Source organism: Nesoenas mayeri (genome assembly GCF_963082525.1).
Source record: "Nesoenas mayeri genome assembly, chromosome: 11".
Lineage (NCBI taxonomy): Eukaryota > Metazoa > Chordata > Aves > Columbiformes > Columbidae > Nesoenas > Nesoenas mayeri.
This window is the reverse complement of record NC_137563.1, coordinates 17,668,867-17,696,521: the sequence shown is the minus strand read 5'-3', so window position 1 is coordinate 17,696,521 and position 27,655 is coordinate 17,668,867. Positions and strand designations below refer to the sequence as shown.

Here is a 27,655-nt window from a genome sequence, read left to right as displayed (position 1 = left end):
AAGGAGTTTAAGTTTCCTTGTTTTTCCCCCAAGCCTCCTCAAAGCACCCCCTGGCAGCGCCCCATGGCCACAGCCCCTTGCCCGCTGCATTTCCCTGGGTGGGGACTCACCAAAGGGCAAGAGCAGCTCCCACTGCCTGCAAATGGAGATGGGGCACCCAGGGACTGGCTCCCTGCACTGGCAGTGGGCAAACCCTACCTGAAGCTGCCTTTGCAGGGGACAAGCGAGGGTCCCTCCTCAGCAGTGCCAGCACCTGAGAGGGTTTTGGTGCAGAACCAGGCTGCTAACCCTGTCCGAGCGCCTGGAGAGCAAAGGCACCGCTCCACGCCGGCTCTGCCCCTCCGCAACCCAGCCAGATGTTGGCTGGGAAAGGGAAAAACAAATCCCCGGCTGGCGCCAGGGCCTGGCTGGGGGACAGCAAATGTGCTGGCCAGGCGCAGGGCATGGGGCTGAGCTTGGGGGCTCCGCCAGGGGGTGGCTAGAGCTGGGGACAGGTGTCTGGATAGCATGAGGGGTTTCAACCAGAGGCTGTGGTTTCTTTATTGAAGTGGGAAATAATAATAATAGTAAAACAGTAGTAAAGGTTTTACTCTGTTCTCTCTGTGGCCAGGTTTGTCTCTGATATTTTCCCACCAGCTCCTTCCCAGTCAGTGCCGAGTGACACTGAAGCCAGCGTGGCCAGCAAGTGGTAATCCCCGCTGCCATGGGCGGGTATCCTGCTGCTCGAGTGGGGAAAACCCCATCTGCAGAGGCGGGAGCAGGCTAGCCAGCATCCCTGCTTTGGAGGATGCTCAGGGTGCTTAGAACCATCTTATCCTTGCTCAAGCTGTACTTGCTGCCCTTGCCCGAGGCCGATGCTTCCCTGGCAAACGGTGGCTCATCCCCAGTGACACAGGGGGCAAAGCAAGTGGGGCCAGGAAGCTGGCAGCAAACCCAGAGATGTTTGCTGGTGGTTAGAGGTGGTCCTGGTGCACCCTTCCAGAGACTGGAGTGGGATCCTCCATGCCAAGAGAGGGCTGGACACATTCAGCCTGCCTGTTATCCATGAATAATGACAGAGACAGTGGAGATCAAACATTCCCCAAAGGACCAAGCCCTAATCGCCTCTATCCCTCAATCAGCCCTTAACAAGGCAGAGAGAGGGGGACCAGACAGAAAGCGAAGCAACACAGAGGTCCTCAGTAGACCCTGAGATAAAGAGCAGGAAAGGGAATATTTGGCAAAATTGCATCTGTACAAATCAGCAAGTCTGGATAATATGTAACCCCCAGACTAAATAGAATTAGCTAATGAACTTACTAAGCCCCTGACAATTACTCATAAAAAGTTACTGAGAAAACAGCACATCCCAGGTTTATTTAATGTCTTTATTAATGATCTGAAAGCAAGAGTAAACAACAAATTAATTATGTTTGCAGATGACTGTAAGCTGGAAGGTGTTGTGAATGCTGCCAAAGACAGCAAAGTCACACCAAGGCCCTGAAGAGGTTAGATATAAACCAGCAGGAAATAAGCTGCATGTAATCCATCAGCGAAACACGGCGCAGGGAAAAAAAGAACTTGAAATGTAGACATCCAAGAGGAAAGAGGGGTGTGCTGCACAAAGTCCAAGGGGGAGGCTGGGAGCAGATTTGGAAGGGGATGGAGAGATGGGAGGTGAGCTGCACCCTGAGCAAGGAGAGCCCCGAAACCTGCTGGAGCTGTGTGGGACAAGGAGTGGGGACTGGGCTGGGAAGGATGCTGTGGCTCTGAAAGTTTGGGACCTTGTTCTGAACACGAGTGGCACTGGCTTTGCACCAGGGAAGAAGCTGGGAAGCCCTTTCCCATTACCATGCTAGCACGGTTGGTCCATTATGAATCCCAAGGGCTGAGGATGATCCCAATTGCCTGTAGTCTTGCTGAGAGAGGTGTGAGGTTTGGAGACCCACCTCAGCAGGCAGCAGAGAAGGTGGCAGGGTAGCCAGCAGGCCAGCTCGCTGGAGGAGAAATTTGGGGATGGGTAACATGGCTTTGGGATCAAGACACTTACCTGGGTCTGCTCAGACACCAGGAGCTGGTTGTGCTCCCCAAAAAGTGCCCCATGCTGGGGAGAGCCATGGATGCCCCGCTTTGCACGGAGCAGATGGTGCCTCCGGAGCTGCCCGTTGCACCCGATGTCAGGCTCCTTTCCTTCCCGTCTCCATCGTCGGGCACTCCTCCCTCCCCTCGCCCGGCGGGAACAAGGGCGCTTTGAGCGGCGGGTGGGTGCGGGCAGGCGGGGGCCTCTAGCCCTTTAAGAGAGAAAATTGACTTTGTAATCTGAGCGAATTCCTCCTTTCTGACAGGCGGGATAAGTTACAGGTCCCTCCCTCGTTCCCTTTTATTAAATATAGTAGTAGCAGCAGCCTTGCCTGGAAGCAGGCGCTGGTGGAGGCTGTGTCGTGCCCGGAGCCCGAGCCGCTGCGCCAGCCCGGGGACGCCATGGGTGCTCAAGGTGGCATTGCCACCCTGCTGCTGCTGCTGCTGGCCTGTCAGCCCCAGCCCCTCCGTGCAGGACCCCTGGCTGGAGGTAAGCCCTGTCCCGCCAGCCCACCCCAGGGATGGAGCGGCGAGGAACTCGAGGAGAACGGCTCGGCTTTGGGTGCGGGATGGGCTGGGAGGGATGCGACCCAGCAGGCAGCGCTGCTGGCACCCATGGGTGCAGGCTGTCCGTCCCCAAGCTGGCAGGAGCACGGAGAGGCAGCTGCAGTTTCGGGCAGGGTGTTTGGGCCAGACTGCCCAGCAGGGAAAGCCAAGGGACTGCTCACCCTCTGTGGCTCTTGGGGTGCTGTGTGCCTCGGGTTTGGTTGATGCTTTCCATGGGGGCACATGCAAACCTGATGCTGGCTGGGATGGAGCTCATGTCATGGGCAGCACATGGGAGAAAGGCACCCTCCATGCTCGGATGAAGCCCTGAGCCCTGGGGACGGAGAACAGGCATGTCCCACAGCCCCAATGGGGACAGCCAGCCCTCCCTGCCCATGCTTGGCATTGCCACAGCAGCTGTCTGCTAGGGCAGCCCCTCTCATCCAAGGAGCGGGATTTCAGATGGTACCGGTGGGGAGGAAGGAGCTGAGCAGCGTTTGACAGAGTGTGTGTCACGTCCCAGCTCTGCTCCGTCCGTCTGTCCTGTGCGCAGTGGCTGGATGCGTGGGGCCAGGGGCTCACCTCTCCTGCCAGCACAGCCCCAGAGGTGTGCAAGGTCACCCCGAGGGTGCTGGGACACCAGAGCCTGTCCAGGGCTGAGGGTGTCCCCCAGGATAAGGAGCCACGGTGCCGCAGAAGGGGCTGGCCCCAGGCAGCGGGAGGGACAGGGACACTGGCTGCTGCAGAGGGATGAGCTGGGCAGAGGGGTTATTGCAGGGCATGGGCTGGGCAGGGTGAATTATATCCACTTTTCCCCGGGAAGTGGCCGGGCTTGACCACACAGCTCTTGGCACGCTGTGTCCTGCCTCAGCATCCCCATGGCTGTCCCGCAGTCCTGTCCCACCCTGCACCTCCTTCCTACGCCTTCTGCCTCCTGCTCCCTCCCCTGCTCCAGGTTGCTGGTACCCACATGGTCTGAGCTTTGGCAGGCTCCACAGGGTCTGGATGTGGGTCTCCTGCTCAGACAGGTCTGCACCTTAGCCCAACTCTTCAAGCTGTGCTCGGGGTCTAAACCACCATTTGCACTGAGTCAATGGCACCTGCAGCTCCAGAAGCGGAGGGGATTTTAAAAAGCACTTATTTTTTTCTATAATTCACACCCAAAATAATATAATATCCCACTGAGCAGTTTCTCTTCCCCAAATCTCCTCCCGGGCACTGGGGCTCTGACTGGTGATGGGGCAAGAGCTTGTCTTGTCCAAGCAGTTTGCAGAGGAACTCCTGACTACCTTTGGTCTTTTGCTCTTCAACCATCTTCTGCATCTGAGCCTGCATTGGTGTGAGGAGCAGGACAAGGATGATCCCAGAGCCCATGCCTGTGGCCCTCAGCACCCGCAGGGTCACTGTGGGTCCCTTGTTGTCCCCATCCCCTCCCCAGTGAGCAGTGGCCTCCAGGGACTTGCTCCTCTCCTTCCCTCTGGCCTCCTTCTTTCTTTTTTTTCCATGCACCAAAACATGTGGATGCCTGGCAAAAAGTCCTTTTTGTTAATGAACAAAGTGGTCTTCTTCCTTCCAGCCCCAATCTTTCCATCCTGGGCAGGGATTTTACCACGTGAAGCCATTGCCCATTTGAGCATTCAGGGTGGTACCCAGGGCTGCCCTGGCACTCTTGAGCTCTATCATTGTGAAAGGGCTGGAGCAATCCCAAAAAACAGCACGTGGCTTTCGCCGGCACTTGTCAGCCCCCCAGACTGCCCCCAGGTGACACCACCCGCGGCCAGGACACAGCTCCAGGGATCAATGGGCATCTGCCTGGTGCGGACCCACAGGGCTGGGAAAGGAAAGGGCTTTTACACCATTTTCTGCACCTGGCTGAAACAGACGTGCCAGCAGTGACTCCAGATCTAGGCACTGTCCTCCCACAACCCCCATCCCCTTGGGAGCCCCATCGTCCCAGGAGCATCCGTCCCTTCTGATAGCACCAGTGCCGGTGCCAGGCATTCCCACGGGCTGCTGGCACTGGGACATCCCTCTGTCCCCATCAGGGAGAGCCACACCAGCCACCAGCAGTGTGCTGAGGGACAGACTCATTTTTAGGGGCAAAGCCTGTGCTTTGTGTTGTCTTCCAGCCCAGGTTCAGGGGCCTGGGCATTCTGCCCAGCCTCAAATGGAAAGAGTCACCATGTACATCAACAAATACAAGATCATATCAAAAAGAAAAAACACTCATAAACTTGTCCTCTTGACATCTGAGTGTGAAGCTTTAGTAAACTGTTTTCAGACAGCCCGGCTCCCCTCTGCTTCCCAGGGAGGTCACCCCCACAGGCTGAGCTCCACCATCCCCAAAAACCTCTTGCTGGGGGTTTGTGATGAGGATGGATGGGGTGGAAGAAAGAACTGGATGCATGGGGTCCCTGTAAGCAGTGTTTACTCTGAGCTTCCAGCAAAGGGGTGCCAAAAATGTGACCCCTAAATCTTGGGAGACCTCAAGCAGTGGTGATGGGGCTCTGGGGAGGTGAGTGTCACTGCAGCTTGTCCATGGCTGCCCACAGTCATGGGCAGGGGACAGTGTCTGCTCCAGGGTACCCGATGGGACCCCTCCTGCCTTCTATGGGGTTATTAGGTCCAGGGAGCCACCTCAGCTATTCCTCTCCTCCACTTTTGGAAATCTGACTGATTTATTCAAACTTTCTTTTTTGTGAATGCGCCACATGTTTTGAGGTCATAGCTCCAAGCATCTGGAGAAGTTTCCAGTTGATGGGAAAGTACAGGAAAAAAACTGAAAAGTGGGGAGAATGCAAACTGGTATCGTGGGAATCAGGGAAGGATATTCTCGTCTCACTCTTATATTTAGCATCAGAAGGCTGCGGGCAAATATATAATAAGTGCATTCCTCAAAGATCGCAGGACAGGGTTAAGCTCACCCGGAGGAGCTAACGTCAGGTTGAAGGCTGGACAGTAACAGGACTGGGGAGGCAGTAGCCTAACGCTGCTGCGTGCCTAAATAAAGCTCAAAGCACAGACTGTTCGCAACAGGCGTTGGCTCAGCCCAGGCTCAGCTCCCAGGGGCTGCTCCAGTCCTTTCCAGGTGCCTGGAGGAGCCAGGCTCTGGCTTGTCTCCTTTTTGGGAAGCCAATGTTAGCATCACCCCCCGCCTTCAGCTGGGAAAGCCCTAGAAACTCCCCGGTTCGTGTTTGCAGGCTTGCTGGGTCCTGCCTGGGCATCCCAGGCCATTTCCACATGCCCAGGTCCAAGGTAGGTCCAAGGCAGGTCTGAGACCCCTCAGTCCCAAACCAGGCCTGCCCTGAGCCTGGCACCGGCCTTGCACATTGCCTTGCTGCATGTGGCTGGGATGCCCTGCAGAGATTTTCTGGGGGAAATGTAACAGAAAAACTGCTGTAAGGAGAAATGTGTTATGATCTTTCTCCCTGAGCTGCAGGAGACATGCTTGCATGATGCTCATTTTACTTGTGAAGTTTGCAAACAGACTTGAGAGTTTTTATTCATGTGCCACAAACAGAGAACCAAGCTTTATGCCATTGCAAAGCCATGGGCTGCTTTGCAAAGCAAAGCCCAGAGTCAGGACAATCTTGGATTCTGCAAAGCTGGGCTTAAAACCTGAGAAGCGGGGCTGCTGCAGCTCTTCCCAGTGCTGGCTGGGGTCATGCGGCTTTGCCACCCAGTTTGTCACTCCTTAACGGTCACTCATCCTCAGGACAGACCAAATAGGGCTTCCGAGCATCCTCCTGCCAGCCGCGGTGAGGTGGGGCAGACGATGTTTATGTCCTGTGTCCTGGATCCAAGCGGGTGATAAATTCCCATTTTCCACCCTTCCACGCCGGGTGTGTCGCCTGTGCCAGTTGTGCATCACTCTGTGCAATCCCGGCGGGAGCTGCCCTGCGCCCAACGGCTGCTCTTGGCTGCCTGACAGCCGGACAGACAGACAGTAGCAGCCAGAAAGCATCCCAGGGAAAGGGAGGGTGCTGCTAAAAATTGACAGGAGCAGAGAAAGTCACGGGGCGAACAGCCCGCTTTGGAGGTGGCCGATCCCATCACGTGCCTCCAAGCCAAGGAGAGAGAAAAGTAACGTTCATCCATCACTGTGACTCACTGGCTGTGACTCAGCTCGGGATGGCCCTGTGAATCCCTGCGGCTTCTTTTACCCAAATCTTGGCTTTCTGGTGGTTGTTTTTCCTCCCTGCTATGGACAGGCAGGAGGAAGGTGAGCGAGGGAGGGAGTTTTGGGGCCAGAGCCTCCGGCTGCTTGTGGTGCTGTGCTCAGGGTGTCAATGGATGCTCCCCATCTGTGACCATGCTATGAGCCCCCCCACTGCTCCCCAGTGCGCATGCAGTGAGTGAGGGGGGTCAGGAGGCATTTCCCATTCCCTTTCCCAGCCTCCAGTTGGGCCTCAGCCGGACTTCGAGGTTTCGAGCATCCCATCCCACAGAAATTTCTGGCCCTACTGGGGTCATTTCCTCTGGGAGCCGGGGAGGAGAGAGGGAAGTTTTAGCCCGAGGTAGATGTGGCTGAGAAAAGGCTCCTGTCCTGCCCCACAGCCCTGGGAGGGGATGTATGCGCCGGCTTCCACACCCCCACAGCCCCCCGTGGCCAGCTATACCTTCCCCCGCACTAGAAATAGAGCAGGCATTTATTTTCTCTATAAACATCACCCGCCGCTTGTTTCTCATAGATGGAAAAGCCAAGGGGATGACAGGGGTGGGGAGGGGAACCTCTGAAAACGTGGGAAGGGAGGGAAGTGAAGACAAGAAGCAGCAGCAGAGATTTCAGCTCTAGAGTGGAAACTAAAAATGCTCATTTTCTTCACAGTTCCAACTGCAAGATAGAGAATTTAACATGTTGTCCCCAGATGAGCAAAAAATATCCTCTCTTTCCCCTTCTATGCTGCAAACACCCCTCCCTGCCCATGGTGACACTTTTCTGTGCCCCTCAAGGTTCCCAGCATTGCTGAAAGCCCATCAAGCCATGGCTCCTGTAGTCCCATGGGGTGCAGGGTGCTTGCCCTGCTGCTGTGGCTATGGCCAGATCACCCTGAACTTCACAGGTTAAAAGCTCCTTCCCTGCCACTGGCTGCTGAAATTAAAGCTGGCAGGTAGCTGGGACTGGAGACTTGCTTGGGAACAGGCACCAGCTCTGTCGGGTGGGCAGGGATGGGATTTGGGGATGTGCAGGCGGGATGTGCCGCAGGCTGATCCCCCTGCTCCCGCAGTGCTGGGCGGGCCAGGATTGTCCCCTGGTGTGCCACCACATGCCCTCCTGCAGCTCTGTAAGGCTTTCCCGGGCAGAGTGGGAAGCCGCCGCCGTGGAGCGGGGTAGTGAGAGCTGTGAGAGCGGGGCCGGGATGTGCAGGGTGGAGCTGGAAAACCTACCAGAGAGGGGGAGACGGCCTGGGAGAAAGAAAAAGAAAGAAAGAGAAGGGGAAAAAATAGAACAAAACCCGACTTGGGATGGTTTGGAAACCACGTCCTCTGGGGCTGATATAATATTTCCAGGCCAGCTTCTCCTGGCAGCGGGAGCCTGAGCAAGCCTGAGTCACACTGCAGGGAACAGCACAAAAGCCCCATTGAGCCTCCCGCTTCCCCAAATCCTCCCACATGCTCCCCCCGCTTCTCTTCCCAAGGCAACAACTCCAACCACTGCTTCCAGCTCAGGCTTATTCCTTAAGTCCCTCTGGAGTCGTTTAGCCACAACTCATTACAGGCTCTCCATCCCTGGTCCTGCTTGCACAAGGCTTTGGGATGTTCACCCTGGGGATACCACCCTCGGGTCTTAAGAGCGCTGTGACCTTTGCAAAGGGGATGTGACAGTGCCAGCTCTCTGCTCCTTGCCCTCCCCTCCATGGTTCTGCATCTGGCCGAGCAGGAGAGCGCAGGAAATACCATCAGCTCTAGGGCTGCTTGAATCATCGTAAAACCACGCTGGAGAAGCGAGGGCTGGAGCTCCGGAGCTCCCGCCAAGCCTCCTGGACCCCGCTTTATGGCTGCCAGCTCTAGCAGCTCCTCCACACTGCTTCGTGAGGCTGGGGGAGGCAGGAGCAGGCAGACGTGTTGGGTAGGGGGAAGAGGGCTGGTGGGACACCGGGTGATCCAGCAACCCCCTCCCAGGCAGCACAGAACTAGCAGGGGGCATGTTTTCCCCTGACCCCAAAGTCCGTGGGCTGCAAAAAGGCTTTTTTTTCTCCCAGAGTTGTGGAGCAGGAGTGCAGCTGGCAGGGGAATGGGGAGAGGAACTGAAATCATAAACACAGGCGGAGGTTTTCAAAGCGGCGCAGTGCAGCCAGAGGCAGGGGCCAGCCCTATGGGATGGGGGCGAAGCAGAGTCCCCCAGCACGGGGGCCCCCCTCCCACACCCAAAACAAGGGTGATAGCCTCTTTTGGCAAGTGCTTGGTGGTCACCAGCCCCAGGAAGGGTGATCAGCTGCGGCTTTGCCGGCGGTTTCCCTGGCGCTGCTTTCCAGCAATCTCTGCTGGCCGGCAGTCCTGGAAAGCGGTGGCCCCGGGAGTCCCGCTGCAAGGGAGGGCCAGGTGCAGGGTGGGAGGCGAGAACCGGAGCTCTCCTTCCCATCACCAGGGTTTGAACCGCACGCACAGCCCTGGCTCACAGTGTGGGAGCTACAATTGCCGGCTGGAGTCACAGAGGATAAAACCTAAAACTTGGGGATAAAGAGAAAAATCTGTCCTCTGCACTGGGAGTTATCCCACCTGGGATGGATCTGTGCCAATGCCGCCCCACCCCAGAAACGTTGAGGCTGAACCCCAGGAGCAGGAGAGTGGGGAGAAGGTCCTGCCTGCATGAAGGGGACCACAAGATACCCCCAAGGTCCCCAGTGGGCTCGGATGCCATTGCTGCGACCCAAGACTAGCTCACGTGTGACCTGCCTCCGTTGCACTGGGGTTTCCTCACTGCAGAAACCCGTCTGGGTACTCAGCCCTCCTGCTGCACCCAGGGCCCCGCTCAGGACCCTGAGCACGCCTGAAGGCAGCGGGCCCCCGCATTCCCCCAGCACCTCCTCCTCCCAGCAAAGCCCCAGCCAAACCCGAGGGCCGCTCTGCAGCGGCTGTGTTTGACTTAGCCTGTCTCGCAAGCTGCTCATTTCCTTCCCCAGCCATAAATAAAACCACGCCATAAAAACAAGGGAATGTGTAATATAATGAAGCCTTTCTCAGAAACCCCATCGCATCCCTTCCTCCCCCGTGCAGGGACGGGGGCACAGCCCAGCCCTGCTAACCGCTCGGGATGCAGCTGTTGGGCTGCGGGTACCGTCCGGCATCGCAGAGCCAGACTGGGATTAGAGAGGATGGAACTTGCAACCACCCACAGCAGAGGCAGGAGGGCTGGTCCTGCCCACCCTGCCTGTGCTGGGAGTGGGGACAGGAGCTCACAGACCTACCGCAAGAGGACCAGGAGGGGTTCGAGCTGCTGAGCAGCATCCCCAGGGCTGGGTGGCTGCCCTTGTGTCCCTCTGGAGTTTGCACAGCTGATGGGTGTAGCGCGGCATGGCTGGTGACAGTCTTGCTACCTTATAAAGTCATTAAAATTAAAAGAACAAAAAAAACAACCCCAAACAACTCAGAGGGCCTCGAAACAAGCTCCTGACGCTGTGGAGGAAGAATGCACCCAGCTGGCCATGGGGCATCCCGGCAGCACGAGGCTCAGCGCTGACACAGGGGCGGTTGTTGGCATGGGCTGGCGGGCAGGAAGGATGGCAGCCGGCCGGCTGGGCTGCACCCATGGCCGCACAAGCCCGGGGCTGTTCGGGCAACAAGGAGCCTTCACTCCCAGAGTGTTTTTCCACCATCAGGAAACTGGTGTGGCCGGGGTGGGAAGCGGTTGCAAACACAGGGAGCCTTTCAGGAGGTGCACGTGTGTGTGTGTGTGCATGGGGCTCTACTGGAACCCACTTTGGTAATTAAAGAGCTACTTTAATGAGTTCCAGTCCCCTCCCTGCAAACACACATGGGCCACCGGACCTGGCCCACATGTGCCCCGCACCACAGCCTGAATGAAGCCTTGTTGAGCAGCCAGCCCCTCCCCAGGACCATTTCCCACCTCCCTAGGCAGAGTTTGCTGCAATCCTTCCTCCTTGGCCTCAGCATCCTCCTCCTCCTCCAGCATTACTGTAGTCCCTTGGGGACTTGTTTGTATGCCTCCCCAAAAATGCACCCAGCCATCCCATGGGCAGGGCTGGGGATGGCCCAAGCTGGGATAGGAGCCTGCGGGCAGGGAGGGCATCCATCCTCCAGCTCACATTTCCCCTGCACACCCAGGAGACATCTCCTCACTCCGAAAAACCCTCACAGCCAGTGCTGGTTCACCTTGTGAGCCTTTAGGCTGAGTTTTGCGAGTGCTTTTCCTCGCCTGGGCCAGGACTTGGCTCATCTGTCTCACTACGTGCTGGGGAGGAGGTGGGAGAAGTTTGTGTGCTGAGATGTTAAAACATGGAGAAGAGCCCAAACTAGCCATGCTGAGCCCCAGAGCACCCCAGGACCCCCCAGTCTGGAGCCCCAGGTTGGACAGGGATCCCTTCCCCTCCATGGTGCTGCCCAGCATCAGGCTCTGCTGGACCTGGCTCATTTGGGGACTGTGGTGCCAAAACACTCCCTCAACACCAAAAAAATGGCAATTGGAGAGGCCAAACCTGTCATGTTTTCAACTGGAGGAGCAGAGGGAGAGGGCCAAGGCGTCCTGGACCCGGCGCGTGGCTTGCACAGAGCCCTTGCTTGTTCACGGTCTCCAGGAGGAGCTGAGCACGCCCGGGGCCCTGCTCCCAGCCCCTTGCTCACAGATTTTGGCTCGTCATCTTGTTTTTTTCAATGCTAAGAAGACCCAAAAAACAAAACCCAAATGACACTGCAGCCTATAATCTGCTGGCTGGCTGCTTGGAAACTGTGACGGAGGCCCCTCTCACATCAGCAACACTTTTCCATCAGCCTGACAAGGCAGGGGCTGGGAACATCAATTATTTTTAGCCAGGGTTAGCAAGACGGCTGAGGTGTCTGCCCCCACCCATGGCCAGGACACAGGGACCCATTGCCCTCTGTGATGGGCGAGGAAGGGCCAACTCGGGCATCCCCACCCAGAGATGAGGTTCCACTCAGGGCATGATGTGCCCATGGTATGATCGTGGCACCCTCGGAGCACCTGGGAAAGGTGCTTTTGGATCACAGGAGTGCATCCAAATGGGTTGATCCCAGGATGCTCAGCCGCAGTGAGCCCACAGACATGACTGTGTACCTGGGGGGTTCTTGCCCTCTCCACAGGTGCCCAAATTGAAGCTGCCATCCAAGCCTCCTCCAGGGCAAAACACAACCCCCAAATCCAGCAAGCCATATTTTCTGCATCTTTCGCAACTTAGAGGGCAAGAAAGAGGGGAAAGGGAGGTGAAAAGCTGCAAGTCCCTTGTGAAACAGAAATGCCACAAGTCGAGCAGCAATCGCATCCTGGCTGGGCTGCAGAGCAGAGGAGGAGACAAGCCCTGAAGTAAAGCAGGAATTTGGGAAGACAAACAGCAGTAATTCACACCGCTCTGCCGCCAGAGAAACATCCCAGAGCCAGGCAAGGGTCCCTCCTCCCTTCCCCAGCAAACAGCACCATTCCCCTGGGCATCTGTGCTTTCAGTAACGTTTTATTGGTAGTATTTTATGAAAGAAGAAAAGAAAAGCATCTCTGGCAGCTTTGGGAGAATCGAGGCAGGATGAAGTGTACTGGTTGCAGGAGCTGCTGCTCCTTAGTGCACTGGAAAACAGGCTGGTTGTGCCCAGCTGGCTCCTCCAGCCCCAAAACATAAACCCAGCACCCCTGGGAGACACTGCCCAGCTCCTGGGCTGGCAGGGGAGCTGCTGGAGGGTCCAGCCCCAGCAAAGCTTTTTACCCCATGACAGCAGCCTCTCAGTCCCCATCTGAAGAACACATTTTTGGGATTAGGGGAAGCCACAAAACTGAAATGCAGCAAAATCCTGGTGGGAGCTGGAGCACAGAGCGCCAGGGGCCAGCACATAATGTACATGAGATGTCTCCAGGGACCACAAGATATTGCATCCATGTGTGCACGCCTCACTGGGGCCTGAGCAGAACTATGTGTGGCTGTGCAAGGAGGGAGAGGACAATTCCCTTTTGCAATGTGCCACATCACTTCTGGTCACCGAACACCAGGACAAGGTGGTGCTGAGAGCCCCGGGCAGCACTTGGCACAGCACCCACCACCACTGGCCACCGAGCCAGGCACAGTGGGGCTGGCTGGTTTTGCAATGGCCACTGGAAGGAGGGAGCAGGTTAGGAGAGGACAGAGCCTTTCAAGGTCCTCCAAAGACTAGCAAAGCTCCTCTGAGTCACTGGCTGGGCTGAAGACAACAAGGAAGCCACAGTGCCCCATGCCAAGGGCAGGCACGGGGTCCGGGAAATGAGCAGGCGTCAGGCACGCTGGCAGCCCTGCCCCGGGCTGAGCAAAGGCCTTGGTATTAAAGAAAGGGCCAGATATTTCCATGCTGCCATCCCTTCCCTGCCCAGAGCGGGTGGGGTGACAGAGCTTGCAACGCCCACATTATTCTCCCATACCCCAGGAGAAAGCTGAGGCACTTTCTCTGCTGCCAGGGGCAGGAAGTGATTTTTTGTGGTGGGGCAAGGAAGGGCTCAGATGAGCATCCCCTATGCAGGGCACCACAGAGCTCAGCTCAGAAGAAAATGCAAAAAAACAAAGCAAAGTGTTCCAACTCTTCCCCTGCTACGCAAACCCTCACCTCTAACAACAGGCTCCTTTCAAAACCTCCCTGACTGTGGCTGCTTGTTTTTCCACTGGGTTTTTATGTGCACCATGCCATGAGCAAAGCCTACCTGCCAAAGCAGGGGGAGCCTGCTCAATCCCTGCCTTTTCCCACCCCAGTCAGATCCCAGAAAACTGGGCAGCAGGAAAACACAACCAGGGAAGCAGCTGCAAAAACACACGTGGGTTTTTACACCCAGACCTGCTCTGCAGGAGACTGGGTTCACCCCAACACCTGACCTCCATTCCTGCCACCTCCAAAGCAGAGCAGGGGCTGGGCTGGGCTCCTCAGAGAAGCCACAGTCTCATCTTTGATGCCTCGTGGCACCTCAGACTGACTGTGGGACCCTGAAAGCAAATGTGGATCTGATGGCAAAATGTGCAATATAGGAGTATAGGAGTGCAGTATAGGAGGAAAGCTCCACACAGCAGGCTTTATAGAATGTGACTACATATGGACTGAAGATGCGCATGTTCACCCCCCTCCCAAAGAAAACCCCAAACATATCCTCCCCAAACATTTACAGCTTATGGGTCTTCTGAGTGTTTATGCTTTGCCCTGCCAAGGCAGAGTCAGCTTTACCAGGGGTTTCTCTGGAGCTAACCAGGTTGGGTGGCAGCACATCTCAGGCACAGGCATTTAACATGCGTGCAATGCACACGCATGCATCGAGCCAGCAAAAAAGTGTAAGCACTCTAAAATTAAGCCTTGCCACTCCCTGTGCTTATAATTCTGCCCTCTCTCGCGTATGCCCTGTGACACAGTCTTTCATTTCATGACCACATACCATTGCGCTGAGTCCCTCCAGGCTGATGTATATTGGGTGTTGAACATCTTCCAGCTGCGGCTTCAGGCATTCCGTTTGAGCCGAGGTTTCCATACAGTCTCACATCCACATATGGATAGCAGGCACATGCATTTATTCCTCCAGCACTGATGGAGCAGCCACCTTTAAAGTGAATGTCAGCTATGTTTGGATGATATGGAGAGCTGTTAGGAAGTGGTGTAAAATAGGGAGAGGAGCAGAGTACAGTGTTGGGTGACCCAGTGTCATCCCCAAGGCACTTACACAGCATTTCTCAGTTCAGCAATGACTGGCACCAGCTGAGGGATCCAGCCAAGGCACAACAGCCACTGCTGGAAGAGTACATGTTCCTCTAAAGGGACATGGCTGTGGCAGAAATTAGAAAGGCTCCTTAGGGTAGTAAGGCCAACAGCTCAGTCTGATGACAGGTACTGGAGCATCTGCCCTGGCCAAGTAATGAGGAAGAAGGTTCCTCTAAAATGCTGTGTGGGCAAGGAGAAACACAGCCTGTGCCTCACCCCCAGTCCCTAGAAACCCCACCCTCTAGGAAAAACAGAAAACAGACTGTGCTGGGAGCCTTTCCAGGCTGCTGGGCTCCAGCATGCTGTTATGGGGCAAACGGGGAAGCACTGATGGGCTTGGGAGGCTCCAGATTCACAGCACCCCCACAGACAGGGCTCACAGGTGGGCGTCCTTCCCTGCCTGACCCTCTCCCTTTTCTCCCCAGCCTCTTTCTTCGGGGACGGCTACGTGGAGATGCCGCTGGCGGATTCCTCGCGCACGGTGCGGCTCCAGCTGCGGCTGTACACCAGCCAGGGGAATGGGCTGCTCTTCCTGGCCGCTGGCCAGCCCGACCACCTCCTGCTCCAGCTGCGGGCCAGCAGACTGCAGGTCAGCACGTGGTGTCCCCCCACGGTCCCTGGTCAGGGCTTCAGCCCCTGCAAGGGTAAAGGGGAAGCACCTGGAAGCAGACACAGGAATGGACAGTTGAGCTGCCAAGAGCTCTGCTCAGACAAAATCCCCTCTTGTGGTGACAGTGTTGATGTCCACCATAAAGGAAAAGAGCAGGAAGCACCCAAGCACAGATCCTGCTTCTCCTGCAGCCTGGGCTGGGCCACCAACCACATCCAAACCAAAGTAGGAGAGCAAGCGAACAGCTGGCTGGAGGTCTCCTGCTGCAGACCATATGTCTCAGGGTCCAGCAGCTCACCCTCTATTTAGGCAGGCTCCAGGCTGCTGCCTGTGGGGAGCAGAGCTGCTATTTCCCCTGCCAGCTCCCAGGGCAGGGGCTGGCAGCAGCCCAGGCTACAGGGATGGAGCAGGAGAAGAGGAGCCAGCATCTGGCAGAGCTTCTTCACAGAGGGAAGGGGAAAGCCCAGAGGTGGGGCTGGGGGACCGAGGGATGGAGGAGCCCAGGGAAGTAGCTGTCAGACTGGCGTTTGCTGAGAAAAAGTGAAGGAGAGAAATTCAGAGAGCAGGACGGAGAGGGCATGCTCATGGGGGCATGAGGAAGGAGCACACCCCCCTCTGGGTGAACGGAGTGAATCAGGGACACAAACACTTGCAAGTCTCCAGGGACGGGTCCATGCTTCAGCAGGTATTTATGCTAGATGGGAAAGTATCTCCTGTGCTGCAGAAAGCACCTTGCTCGAGTTGAGTACTGTCCATGTCCTTCCCTGCAGGCCAGGCTGCGGCTGGGCTCGGAGGAGGTGACCCTGTACTCCCCAGAGGACCTGCAGCTCAATAACCTGGCGGTGCACGACGTTGAGCTGCTGGTGGAAGATGGCAGGATGACACTGACCATCGACAGCCACATCAACAGCTCAGTGGACATCCCAGGGCCCGTACGGGAGCTGGACATCCAGTACGGCCTCTATGCTGGTGGGACAGGCAGCCTTGACCTGCCTTACCTTGCTGAGGCCAGCTCACCCTTCAGAGGTTGTCTCCACTTAGTGACATTCAACGGCCTGGATGTCCTCTCCCGTCTGTCCTCGGATGGCAGCTCAAAGATCTTCCACCGGGTTCAGGAAGGGTGCAGCACACAGTTTTCTGCAGATCCTGAGGACCCCTTTGGGTTCCTGGGGCCACACTCCTACATCGCATTTCCTACATGGGATGCGAGTAAAGAAGCAACCATTGAGTTTGTGATAACAACGAGCATCACCCAGGCACCCCTCATCTACCACGCAGGGCTGGAGAATGACTTCTTCTACTTGGAGATCTCCAATGGGCGCCTGAGAGGGTTTGTTGAGAAGGGGAACGGCATCATCGTCCTGCACAACAACGTCTTCATCAGCGATGAGCAACAGCATTATGTCAAAGTCTACACAGACATCCACAAGTTTGAGATACTGATAGATTACTACGCCTCATCCACGTCCAACCGGGGCATCAACAACTACCTGGACCTTCAGGGAAACCTCTTCATTGGAGGCATGAATGAAAAAGCCTTGCAAAGGCTGAGGGAGCACCATCTTGCTTTCATCTCAGTGTGGACCATGACCAACAACTCATTTGTTGGCTGCTTGGAGGACCTGCGGATAAATCAGCAGAGGAGGAGTCTGCAAGACGCGGTGATCACAAAGGACATCACATCAGGCTGTGGAAAGCAGGACCACTACTGGGACTATGACGAGGTGTACGAGCAGGATGAAGCACCCACTTCACCACCTCCAGATGTCTGGTCAGGAGCACCAGGCCTGGTGGTGGAACCATGCCAGCCAGACAACAGCTTCCCGCCGGCCTTCGCCAACATCAGCAGGCTGCTGCACGTCAGCCCCCTCATCGTCTCGGAAGGAGGCATGGCTTATCTGGAGTGGAAACATGCCCAGCCAACGGTGGACTTGAGCCTTGCGAACATCCGCCAGTCCCAAATCCTCTTCAGCATCACCAATGACCCCAGGCACGGCCAGCTGGAGCTGGACATTCCTGGGTCCAGGAGCAGAAGGAAGTTCACCTTATTGGACATTGTGAATCGGAAAGTCAGATATGTTCACGATGGTTCTGAGGGGCCCATGGACCAGCTGATGCTGGAGGTGACAGTGACTGCCCAGCAAGGCGTTCCAGAGTGCTTGCGGCAGGGACAGATGTACCTGCTGCCCATCATGATCAACCCCATCAATGATGCCCCACAAGTGATCTTTCCCCATGGGAATCACATGACAATCCTGAAGCATACACGGAAGCACCTGACCACAGACATCCTGCAAGTCCTAGATGATGACACATCCTGTGATGACCTCGAATTCCAGCTGCATGGTGGCCAGCAGATGGAGGAGGGCTATGTGGAATACGACTTCCACCCTGGAGTGCCCATTGAAGAGTTCTCCTGCAGGGACCTGGAAGCAGGCAATGTGGTCTACGTGCACCAGAGCGGGACAAACTCACAGCTCACCTTGCAGGTGAGCGATGGCACCATCCCAAGCCCCATTGCCACTCTGAGGATCCTCGCCATTGACCCTGACATCCACCTGCACAACAACACTGGCCTCTCCATCTCCCAAGGAGATGCTGCACGCATTACCACAGCCAACCTTTCAGTGGAGACAAATGCTGTGAAACAACGGGTTGCCATCCTCTATGTCCTCAGAGAACCTCTGAGGTATGGTGAGATCCAGAAGCAAGTGAGCATGGGAGGGGAATGGAAAAAAGTCGAGTCCTTCCACCAGCAAGACCTGGAACAAGGGCGCATCCAGTATTTCAGCACAGACCCGGAACACCGGCTAGAAGATGTTGTGGAGAAGCTGACATTTGAAGTCCAAGTGGGGCAGAAGGTCTTACAAGACAACACCTTTCTCATAAGGATTAAAAGATCCACAATTAAGATGAAGACCATGGTCCCCCTCCAGATGAAGAACAGGCGGCACAGAAATATCACCAGTAAGGAGCTGGAGGCAATGTTAGAAGATCCAGATGCTGCCCCGGTCCCCTTCCGCTACTTGGTCATCCAGGCTCCCAAAAAGGGAAACTTGGAGCTGCTTGGCAACAGGCTGACCGAAGGCTTTGGATTTACCCAAGATGACCTGCAAAGAAACCACCTGAGCTACAGTGCAACCATCAGGAATTCTCAGCAAGCCCAGGACACCTTCCAGTTTCGTGTCCATGCCGGTGAGCAGCACTCTCCTGTCTACACCTACACAATCAGCATCGGTGGGGACCCTGATGCTCCAGCCCTGACCAACGTCCTCCTCACCGTGCCAGAAGGCGGGCAGGCAGTCATCTCCAAGGACCACTTGTTTGTGCAGAGCATGAACAGCATGGACTACCTCTACGAAGTGATTGAGGGGCCAGCACACGGCAGGCTGGCCTGGGCTGCGTCCCACGGCTGGGCCTCCAGAGAGGAGATCACGGAGTTCACCAACGATGACATCCTGCACCACCGGCTGCTGTACCAGCATGATGACTCCGAGACGCTAGAGGATGACATTCCCTTCGTAGCCATCAGGCAGGGAGAGGGTAGCGCTGAGCCTGATGCAGAGGAGGTGAGAGGTGTTTTTAGAGTCTCCATCCAACCTGTCAATGACCATGCCCCAGTTCAGGTGGTGAACAAAGTATTCAATGTGGTGCGCAATGGGCAGCACCTGCTGACAACAGATGACATTGCCTTCACCGACAAGGACTCTGGCTTCTCTGACACGCAGCTGGTGCTGGCAAGGAAGGACATTTTGTTTGGCAGCATCGTGTCTGTTGATGACAGAACTCACCAGGTCTATCGGTTCACACAGGATGACTTGAGGAAGAAGAAGATCCTTTTTGTTCATTCAGGGGCTGACCGGGGCTGGATCCAGCTACAGGTCTCAGATGGCCTCCACCAAACCACAGCCCTCCTGGAAGTACAGGCTTCAGACCCCTACATCAAAATAGTCAACAACACCGGTCTGGTCATCCACCAAGGGAGCCAAGGGAACATTGATGCTTCTGTCCTCAGCCTGGAAACCAACATGGACATCAGGTCAGATGAAGAGATACGGTTCCTGATAACAACCCCCCCCAAGTGGGGGACTGTGCTGAGAGGGGAGCAGCCGGTCATGGCCTTCTCTCAGAGGGACCTGCTGGCAGGACAGATCTCCTACCGCCACAATGGGAGCAGGAACAGCCAAGATGAGCTCCAGTTCACTGTAGAAGCAAATGAAGTGGTGGTGGAGGACACACTGGCCATCAGCGTGTTCTTGGACACCCATCCCAGCCCCCTGCGCATAGTCAACCACAAGGAGATCCACGTCTTCCAGGGGGAAGCAGCTGGGATCAAGGAGGAGTACCTACTGGTGAGTATCCCCTTCTCTAGTCATTCCCCGAGCCAGCATTGCTTCCCTGACTACCAAATCTGGACAGCCACTGGTGGGACTCCACTTTACACCCACCTTGCCTGGAGGACAGGACTCCTGCCCAGGTCACGCTCTGCCCAGGGGCAGAAAGGGGGTTCAGGCACGGCCCAGGCAAGAAGGTGACTCTTGCAGCAGATCCCACAGCAAAGCCTTGGGGGATTGCACACCAGTGAGCTGTGGGACAGCATAGACTCGCAGGCACCAGCCCCTCTCTCATGCCTTGTCTCCCCCATGCTCCCAGGTGACTCATGAAGAGATTCCTCCCCAAGACATAGTCTACCTCGTGAGCAGCCCACCAGCTTCTGGCTTCTTGGCAATGCTTCAGCACAGCCGAGACTCGAATGAGCAGCCCAGCCTGGACCCCATCCAGTCTTTCACTCAGGAGGACATCAACAATGACAGAGTCCTCTACCTCCACTCTAAGCCCAAGGAGGAGCGTGACCAGTTTGTTGTGGACATCACAGCCGGCAGTGCGGACCCGCTGGAGGGGGTGGTGGTGAGCCTGGCAGTGCTCCCCATCACCATCCCCCTGGATGTCCGCAACATCACAGTGCCAGGAGGTGGCTCTGCTACCCTCTCCAAGGGCATCCTCAACATCCCCAACACCTACTACGCAGCTCTTGGTGTGGAGTTCAGGGTGCTCGAGCCCCCCCGGTTCGGCACCCTCCTGAACAGCCAGCGGCCTGAGGATGGTGGACTGCACAGCTTCACCTGGAGCCAGGTACAGCAGCCAAGGGCACCCACTTGCCCACCATACTGCTTTCCCAGTGGTTTGGGAAGAGCCCAGGGGTGGGCACTGGGAGCTGGGGAGGGCTGCAGGGCTTCTCTCCCCCTCGGAGATACTTGCCCTCAGAGTGGAGGGGTTTGCCCTGCAGACAGGGCATGCATCGGCCCCCAAGGTGTGTTTAAATGTCCCTGGGGATACAGGGTGAGGGTGTAGGCAGAACACCTACTCTGAGCTCCAGTTCTGCTTCCTTTGGGAATCCTCCTCCTCTCTTCGTGCTGGATTCATCCCACAGGGATGCCCCAGAGCAAGTGATAGGTATCCAGCTTGCTTACTCCTCCCAGGCTGGTGTCCAGGTCCCCTCCCCAGCAGGGCCGGTGGACCTTGTCCTCCCAGGAGGGTCACCCAGCCCCTGCCCCACAGGTGGAGAACCAGCAGATCCAGTACAGGCAGGACGGTCCCCGGGCCCAGGCCGACAGCTTCACCCTCCTGGCCAACGCCTCGGCGATGGAGCGGCAGAGCCAGCCCAGGACCCTCTTCATCACCATCCTGCCCCGCAGCTCCCGGGCGCCCCGGCTGAGGCTCAACGCCGGGCTGCAGGTACGGCCGGGATGCCACGGGGATGGGCGGCCACCTCAGCGGGCCGGGGGGGGCTCCGCTCCAGGACACCCCCGGGCTGGCGAGCCGAGGAATTTGGGCACAGCGGAGCCGGGGCGCAGAGCAGAGGCGGGCGACGGGCTCCAGGGCAGATGGGCGGTTTCCCGGCGGGGTGAGGCTTTGCAAGAGGTGGAGACCGGTGTCCCCTCCTCCTTCCAGCCCGCCCCTCCCCGCTGCCGATGCCAAAACCGGCCGCAAGATGGGAGCATCGTCCCGCCGCTCCGCCCGCTCCCCGGCCGGGCGCTGCCACGGCGGCAGCCGCTGCCCGCAGCAGGCAGGACCCGCACCCCGCTCGGGCACGGGTCTGCCCGCCCCTTCCCAGCTCCCGGGAGAACCCCTGGGAGCACGAAGAGCAGCTTGCCCAGGTTTCATCACCATAGATTGGAAATACGTTGTTAGACAGCCTTCATGTGCCTCACTACACTCAGGTTTCCTGCTCCCACTGCAGCAGTGTGGATTGTGAGAGGTAATTAATGCCCATCTTTGTAAAGTCAGAAAAAAATAAGTCTCACCTGGTGCTGGAAGTCCCACCTTCCTTTTCAGACACCTCCTTGCTCCATTCAGAGCCACTAATGCAAAATTGCAGCAAAGAATTTATGAGACAACATGCCAGAGTGCCAGCCCAGCAGGACCATTCCCCACCACCCCTGGGCTATCCTTACCCATCCCAGGATTTCCCAGGCTAGCAGCAAAGAAAGAAGCTCCTTCTATCAGGGTCATCACACCAGGATCACAACAGGGGCTTTGGGAAGGTGTCTGGGAGCCAGAGCTTTGGAGGAGATGCCCAGGGGAAAGGGTATGGGCTGGGCAGCCACCAGCCAGCCCCAGAGACAGAGGTCAGGGCTGCCCAGGACATTTTGGGGGAGTGCCTGCATCCACAGCCAGCCCTGGCTCTATCCCTGCCCACACTACCCTCAGCTGCACCTCCAGCCCAGGAAGCTTAGCCCCCTCCCAGCAAATCCCTTTTATAGTGCATTATATTATCTGCCCAGTTGTGCCAGCATCCCACCCTCCCAACAGAGAAAGGTTAACCCCTCAGCTCCTGGGCCCATGGCAGCCCCTCTGCCCTGCTCCAGAGGCACAGAAGCGCCAGTCTGCTCACTCAGGACCACCCTATCCAAAAGGGCTGCTCTGGGCTGGCTCTGGCATGGCAGCAGGCAGAGCAGGCAGCTCTGTCCCCAGTGCCACATGTCCTGCCCAGCTACGGGCAGACACACAGAGCCAGGCCTGTGCAAGGGGAGGAGGAGACTCCATCACTGCCTTATTTTTAGCTAGTCCATTAGGCCAGTGATTGCAAAGCACTTAGGGAAGCATGTCCTAGCCTCCCAGCCACTATGCTAAAAAAAATGTTGAAAGAAAAGAAAAAGTACCCAAAATAAACTCCAAGGCAGACGATCCCCCTTGGCCCCAAGAGGGGGAACGACAGCCCCTCCACTGCCTGCAGGAGAGGCTCTGGAGCTGGGAACGGTCCCTGCTCCCAGCAGGAGCAATGCTAAAGCAACACAAGGCTCGAGAGGGGCCCGGCCCTGCTGTGTTTGTCCTCTGGCGAGAGATGACTTCAGCGTTTAAAGGTCAGGCTGGGTCTAGGAGAGAAATTGCACAAAGCTTTTCTCTGCTGCCTGCGCCTGCCAGCTCTGGGGGCAAAGTCCACACAGCGATGGGGAGACAATGGGCAGGGTTCAGACCCCAAAGCAAAACCCCCTGGAAACCACCAGACTTGCCTCAAGCAGCTTTTTGAGTTGCCTCGGAAGAAAGCATGGCCGGGTGCCACCAAGAGAAAGGCTTCCGCTGCTGCACCAAGACACACAGACACACTCCCGGCACTATTTCGTTGCCTCCTTGCATGCTCTCCTGGAGCACAGAGGCGACACAGAGGCTGAGCAAACATAATAAACCAAGTAAGCGAGAGCAGGAACCAGGTGGAAAGCTTTAATAATTCAGAGAGGACAGGGAGTGTGGTGAAGCAGGTCAGCCCTGGCAGTGCAGGTGGTGAGCAAAGCTGCTTGGGCCACCGCGGGTGCCTGTCCCCTGCCCTGGGCTGCCAGTCCCCTCTTGCCTGCAAACACCTCTCTGGGCTTTGCCCACAGTGAGCTTTCCTTGGCATGGAGCCCAGGCTATGATTGCAATCCCAATGGGTGCTGAAGTGACCTGGCTGTGGGTGCTGGGGAGAGCGAGCGGCTCCAAAACCTTGGTGCACGCACAGCAGAGCAGCAGCCCCCGCTGCAAGAGCTTTGGCTCCCGCACTGGCTGTGTGTCCAGCAGTGCTCCCCCATCCCCTCTCTCCAAAGCTGTTTCTGAGCCTGCCTCCTGCCATCCCACAGGGACTGCTGAGGGATTTCATTTCACTGGCGGCACCCACACCCACTCAAGAAATGTTTTGGGATAGGCCAGCTGAAAACAGCAGAAAAGAGCTCATCTAACCCAGCACAGTCAGCTCCTCCAGAGCCTGGGTGTTGTTTTGTGGGTTTGCAGGACGCAGCTGGGCGGACGATGCTGTGGGATCGCCCTACATGAGCTGTGGGAAGGCTCGGTCCATGCACCCCATGTTTTTGGGGCATCCAGAGGATGAAAGGCAGCTCTGGAGAGCATGGGGAGAACCGGTCTGGCAGTGCAGGATTCATCCTTGTGCACTTCCGAGACCAAGATATGGTACAGGATTAGGAGAGGAGAAAATTATTGCCTCCAGCTGGAGAGGGGAGATGCCAGGGCTTTGGGGTGACAGTGTCCCTGGGGGTGGGGTCCACCACTGGCCTGAGGGAAGCAGCTCTGGGAAGCTGCGAGGTGACAGTGAGCTTGGCCACATACTTGTCATTCCTGAAGGGTTTGCTGGGGCGGCTGGTGGCCTCGCTGCAGCCTTGTGAGGGGGCGGTGGGACGGGTGGTTTGCCTGGAGCACGAGTGAGGAGAAACACTCAGCTGGGGAGAGACAGGGCTGCGGTCACCACATCCACAGCAGCAGCTCGGGGAGCAAGTTCAGGGCTTGGCTTGGGTACCTTACAGCAGGCCCTTTGCCTGCAGAGAGCCATGTCAAAAGCACAGCCCCTACCCCATGCCTTCTTCCATTTCCAGTGCTTGGGGAAACTGAGGCACAGAGGGGCTAGCCCTCACCTCTGCCCTCTTGCACGTGCCGGGAAACACGGCAGCAGTGCAGGCGCAGGGTGACGCAAGGCTGGGAAGAGGCCAGATGATGGGACATCACCCAGCGCAGGGACAAGGCACCCTTGTTGGGCTGGGACATGCTCAGGCACCAGCAAAGCATGCTGAACAGGGCTGGGGGCCAGAGCAAACTGGAGAAGAGGGGAGAGGTGCTGGGGGCATTCCAAGGGGATTACAGCCTCTCTCTGTCCCCCAGCTGCGGGAAGGTGCCACAGCTGCCATCGGCCCCCACGTCCTGAGTGCCGAGGACGAGGACTCCTCGGCGGAAGAGGTGACGTACTCCATCCAGCCCCCTGCCAACGGGAAGGTGGTGCTGAGGTCAGCACCCGGCACTGAGGTCCGACGCTTCACTCAAGCCCAGATCAACAACGGCCTCATCTTCTTCGTGCACCAAGGTAGGGCAGGGCTGAGGTGCCCCAGTGTCACCCCCCACCTGAGGGAGGGGACACCACACTGTGCCACCAAGGCAGATACTAACCCCATCGCTCAGCACCCCGGTCCAACCTGTGCCAGGTTAACAGGGGGCTGCAGCCCACCCTGCCCCACGTAAATGCTCAGCTCTGTGCTTTCTGCAGGGCCCCTGGATGGAGGCTTTGCCTTCGACCTGTGGGATGGTGAGAACCTATCTCCTGGGCACTTCTTCCTCATCAGAGCCCACAGAGAGCCCCTCATCAGTCTGGCCAAGAAGCAGAGCCTCACTGTCTGCCCAGGTGGGTACAGGCACGTTCTCCATCCTCCCAGTCTGATGGCAAATGGGACCCTTGGACCCTTCCACCACCCGCTGCCTGAGCACTGCCCATGGCAGAGGCTGTGGGCGGGTGGCAAGGCAATGGGTTAACATCCACACTGGGTGTGTTTTCCAGGTGCCTTGCAGCCCCTCACCAGCCAGAACCTGCAGGCAGTGAGCTCCAGCCCCACAGGTTCCACCGCCCTGTACTACAGCATCGAGCAAGCCCCGCGCCTGGGCAGGCTCAGCACCTCCCGGGGTGAGGAAATCAGGAACTTCACCCAAGCCCAGGTGAGTTTTTGCCTCCCACCCTGCAAGCTCACCCTCAGCGGCAGCCTGGCATAACTCTTGGAGGATGCTGAGCAAACTCAGTCCTTCCCCCGAGCCCCAGTTTCCCCAGTTGCTGAGTGGAAATACCCTGGCAGAGAGACACTGGAAGCTCTCAGTGGGGGCTACCATGCCATGGCTGGTGATAAACCTCATTTCTTACCAAACTCGGGCTTTGCTTCTCCTTCCTACAGCCAAGACAAGAGCTCAGGGTGCACACTTCAGCTCTAACAGAGTCACCAAGGTTCCCCTGGTGCTCCAGTGCCCATCATAGCAGAGATGAGACACATGCGCCTATCTCCCACATGGTCTCACTCACTCCGGGTATTTATTTTACCATTTAGCAGAGCTCATTGAGGGTTGTTTTTTTATCTTTAGGTGGATAGCGGGTTGATTTTCTACCAGCATGAGGTGCCAGGGGAGCCATTCTGGCTGGCCCAAGATGCCATCCACTTCCGCGTGGTCTCTCCTACCACCATCTCCGATTCCTTCATTCTCCTTGTGCTGATCTCCTTTGAGGCCAGGTGTCCCCAGCGCTCCACTCAGCTCTGGAGAAACACAGGTAAAGAAGGAAGAGAGAGCAAGGGACAAACAAGCTCTCCTGAAGTTTGCAAAATTGCCCTGACTTTTGGGTTTTCCCTTTTGCACCCAGGTCTCCAGCTCACAAGGGCTCAACGGGCTGAGATCAGCACCTCAGTGCTGGACGCCTCCAACCTCCTAAGCCAAATCTCTGTCCCTGAGAGGGCTGCACATGATGTTGTCTTCCTGGTGACGGAGCTGCCAGCTCATGGGCAGCTCTTGGTGGCTGGTGTGCCCCTGGAGCGGTCACAGCCACTCTTCCTGCAGTCAGATCTGGCCACAGGACGCCTGGCGTATGCCCATGGTGGTGAGAGCGTCTCTGAAGACCGTTTCAGATTTAAGGCTTGGCTCCAGCCACGGATGCAGCAGTCCATCCATCCTCCTCAGGAAGGGGTGGTCATCTCCGAAGCTTTCAATATAACGGTGACCAGCAGCGGCAGCACCAAGGCACCGCAGGTGGTGAGGCGGCGGGAAGTGCTGCAGGTCCCACCAGGCTCTGTGGTGACCTTGTCCCAGGAGTACCTGGATGTGACAGACTCACCAGGTTCCCCAGAGGAGATGGTGTACAGTGTCCACCAGAGATCCCTCGCTGGCCACCTGGCCAATGCACACAACCCACGGGAGCCCATCAGCCGCTTCACCCAAGCAGATGTCAACGCAGGCCATGTGGTGTTTGTTGCTACCAGGAGCCGTGCCACAGGGTCCTTGGCCATGAGCCTCTCCGATGGCCACCACCCACCCACCTTGACCTCACTGGAAATCGAGGTACTGCCATCAGTGAGCACCGCTGCCAGCCCGGTGCTGCTGGAGGTGCCCCAAGACCTGAACAGAGCCACCATGTCCCACCGTCACCTCCTGGGAGCCTCACAGCGAGGGACAGGCAACACCCTGTACAGGATCACCAGGGACCCAAGGTTTGGCCAAGTGCAGGTCAACCAAAGGCCAGCACGAGGCTTCTCACAGAAGCAGCTGGACCGTGGGGAAGTGACGTTCACCTTCACTGACCTCACCTCTCCTGAGGACAACTTCCAGTTCCTTGCCACGTCGCGGGCAGCCAACAGGACCGGGGTGGTGAATGTGACCGTCCGTGCCTTGGTGAAGGCTCAGCCGGGCAGTGTGTGGCCGAGGGGCACCACGGCTCTCCTGGACACCAGTATTCTTGATGCCAGTGAACTGGCCAATCGCACCAAGAGTGTCCCAATCTTCAAGATCCACAGGGTGCCCCGTGGCAGCCGTCTCGTGAGGGTCTCCAGGGACCCAGGACACCCCACCACCCCGATTGAGACATTCAGCCAGAGCGAGCTGGAGCAGGGGCTGGTTGGGCTGGAGGTGCTGGGTGCTGGGGAGACTGACCAGCGCCTGCAGAGTGACAGCTTTGTCTTCGAGCTGGCAGCTGCTGGTGTGCCACCAGCCCTGGCATCCCTGGGCTACAGCACTGAGCCCTACAACGCCTCGAAAGCCTACAGTGTCACCCTGCTCACAGGCCTCCCAGCACCCCCACCCCAGGGCACGGCACGAAGCCACCCCAACGCCAGCGAGCTGGGAATGGCCCCCACCACCTGGCCCATCCCTGGTGCCACCACCAGCTCCAGCCCCGTAGAGGGGGGCACCTTCCTCAGCTTCATTGAGGCCAACATGTTCAGCATCATCATCCCCATCTGCCTCATCTTCCTCCTGCTGGCTCTCATCCTGCCCCTGCTCTTCTACCTGCACAAGCGCAACAAGACAGGGAAGCACCATGTCCAGGGCATCCCCAACTCCAAGGCCAAGAACGGGGCTGTGCCAGACCAGGAGACCTTCCGGAGGACGGACCCCAACCAAGGCATCCCCCTAACAACTGTCAATGCCCTGGAGGGCAAGGGCACAGGTCCCCCACCCCAGGGCACAGGTCCTGGGGCACCACCGGACCCCGAGCTCCTCCAGTACTGCCAGACTTCCAACCCTCCCTTGAAAAACAACCAGTACTGGGTGTGA

The 27,655-nt window shown here is 57.3% G+C and overlaps 1 protein-coding gene across 1 annotated transcript; it reads left to right on the top strand.

Annotated features, from left to right (window-relative positions):
* Positions 1-2,460: 2,460 nt before the first annotated feature.
* Positions 2,461-27,655, top strand: CSPG4 (chondroitin sulfate proteoglycan 4; the record flags this gene model as incomplete). The annotated part of the gene is made up of 10 exons (XM_080351248.1): positions 2,461-2,548; positions 14,916-15,079; positions 15,871-19,452; positions 19,754-20,233; positions 20,660-20,836; positions 24,245-24,443; positions 24,624-24,758; positions 24,912-25,066; positions 25,481-25,664; positions 25,755-27,655. The coding sequence occupies 10 exons, from the start codon at positions 2,461-2,463 to the stop codon at positions 27,653-27,655; spliced, it is 7,065 nt and encodes a 2,354-aa protein (XP_080207374.1).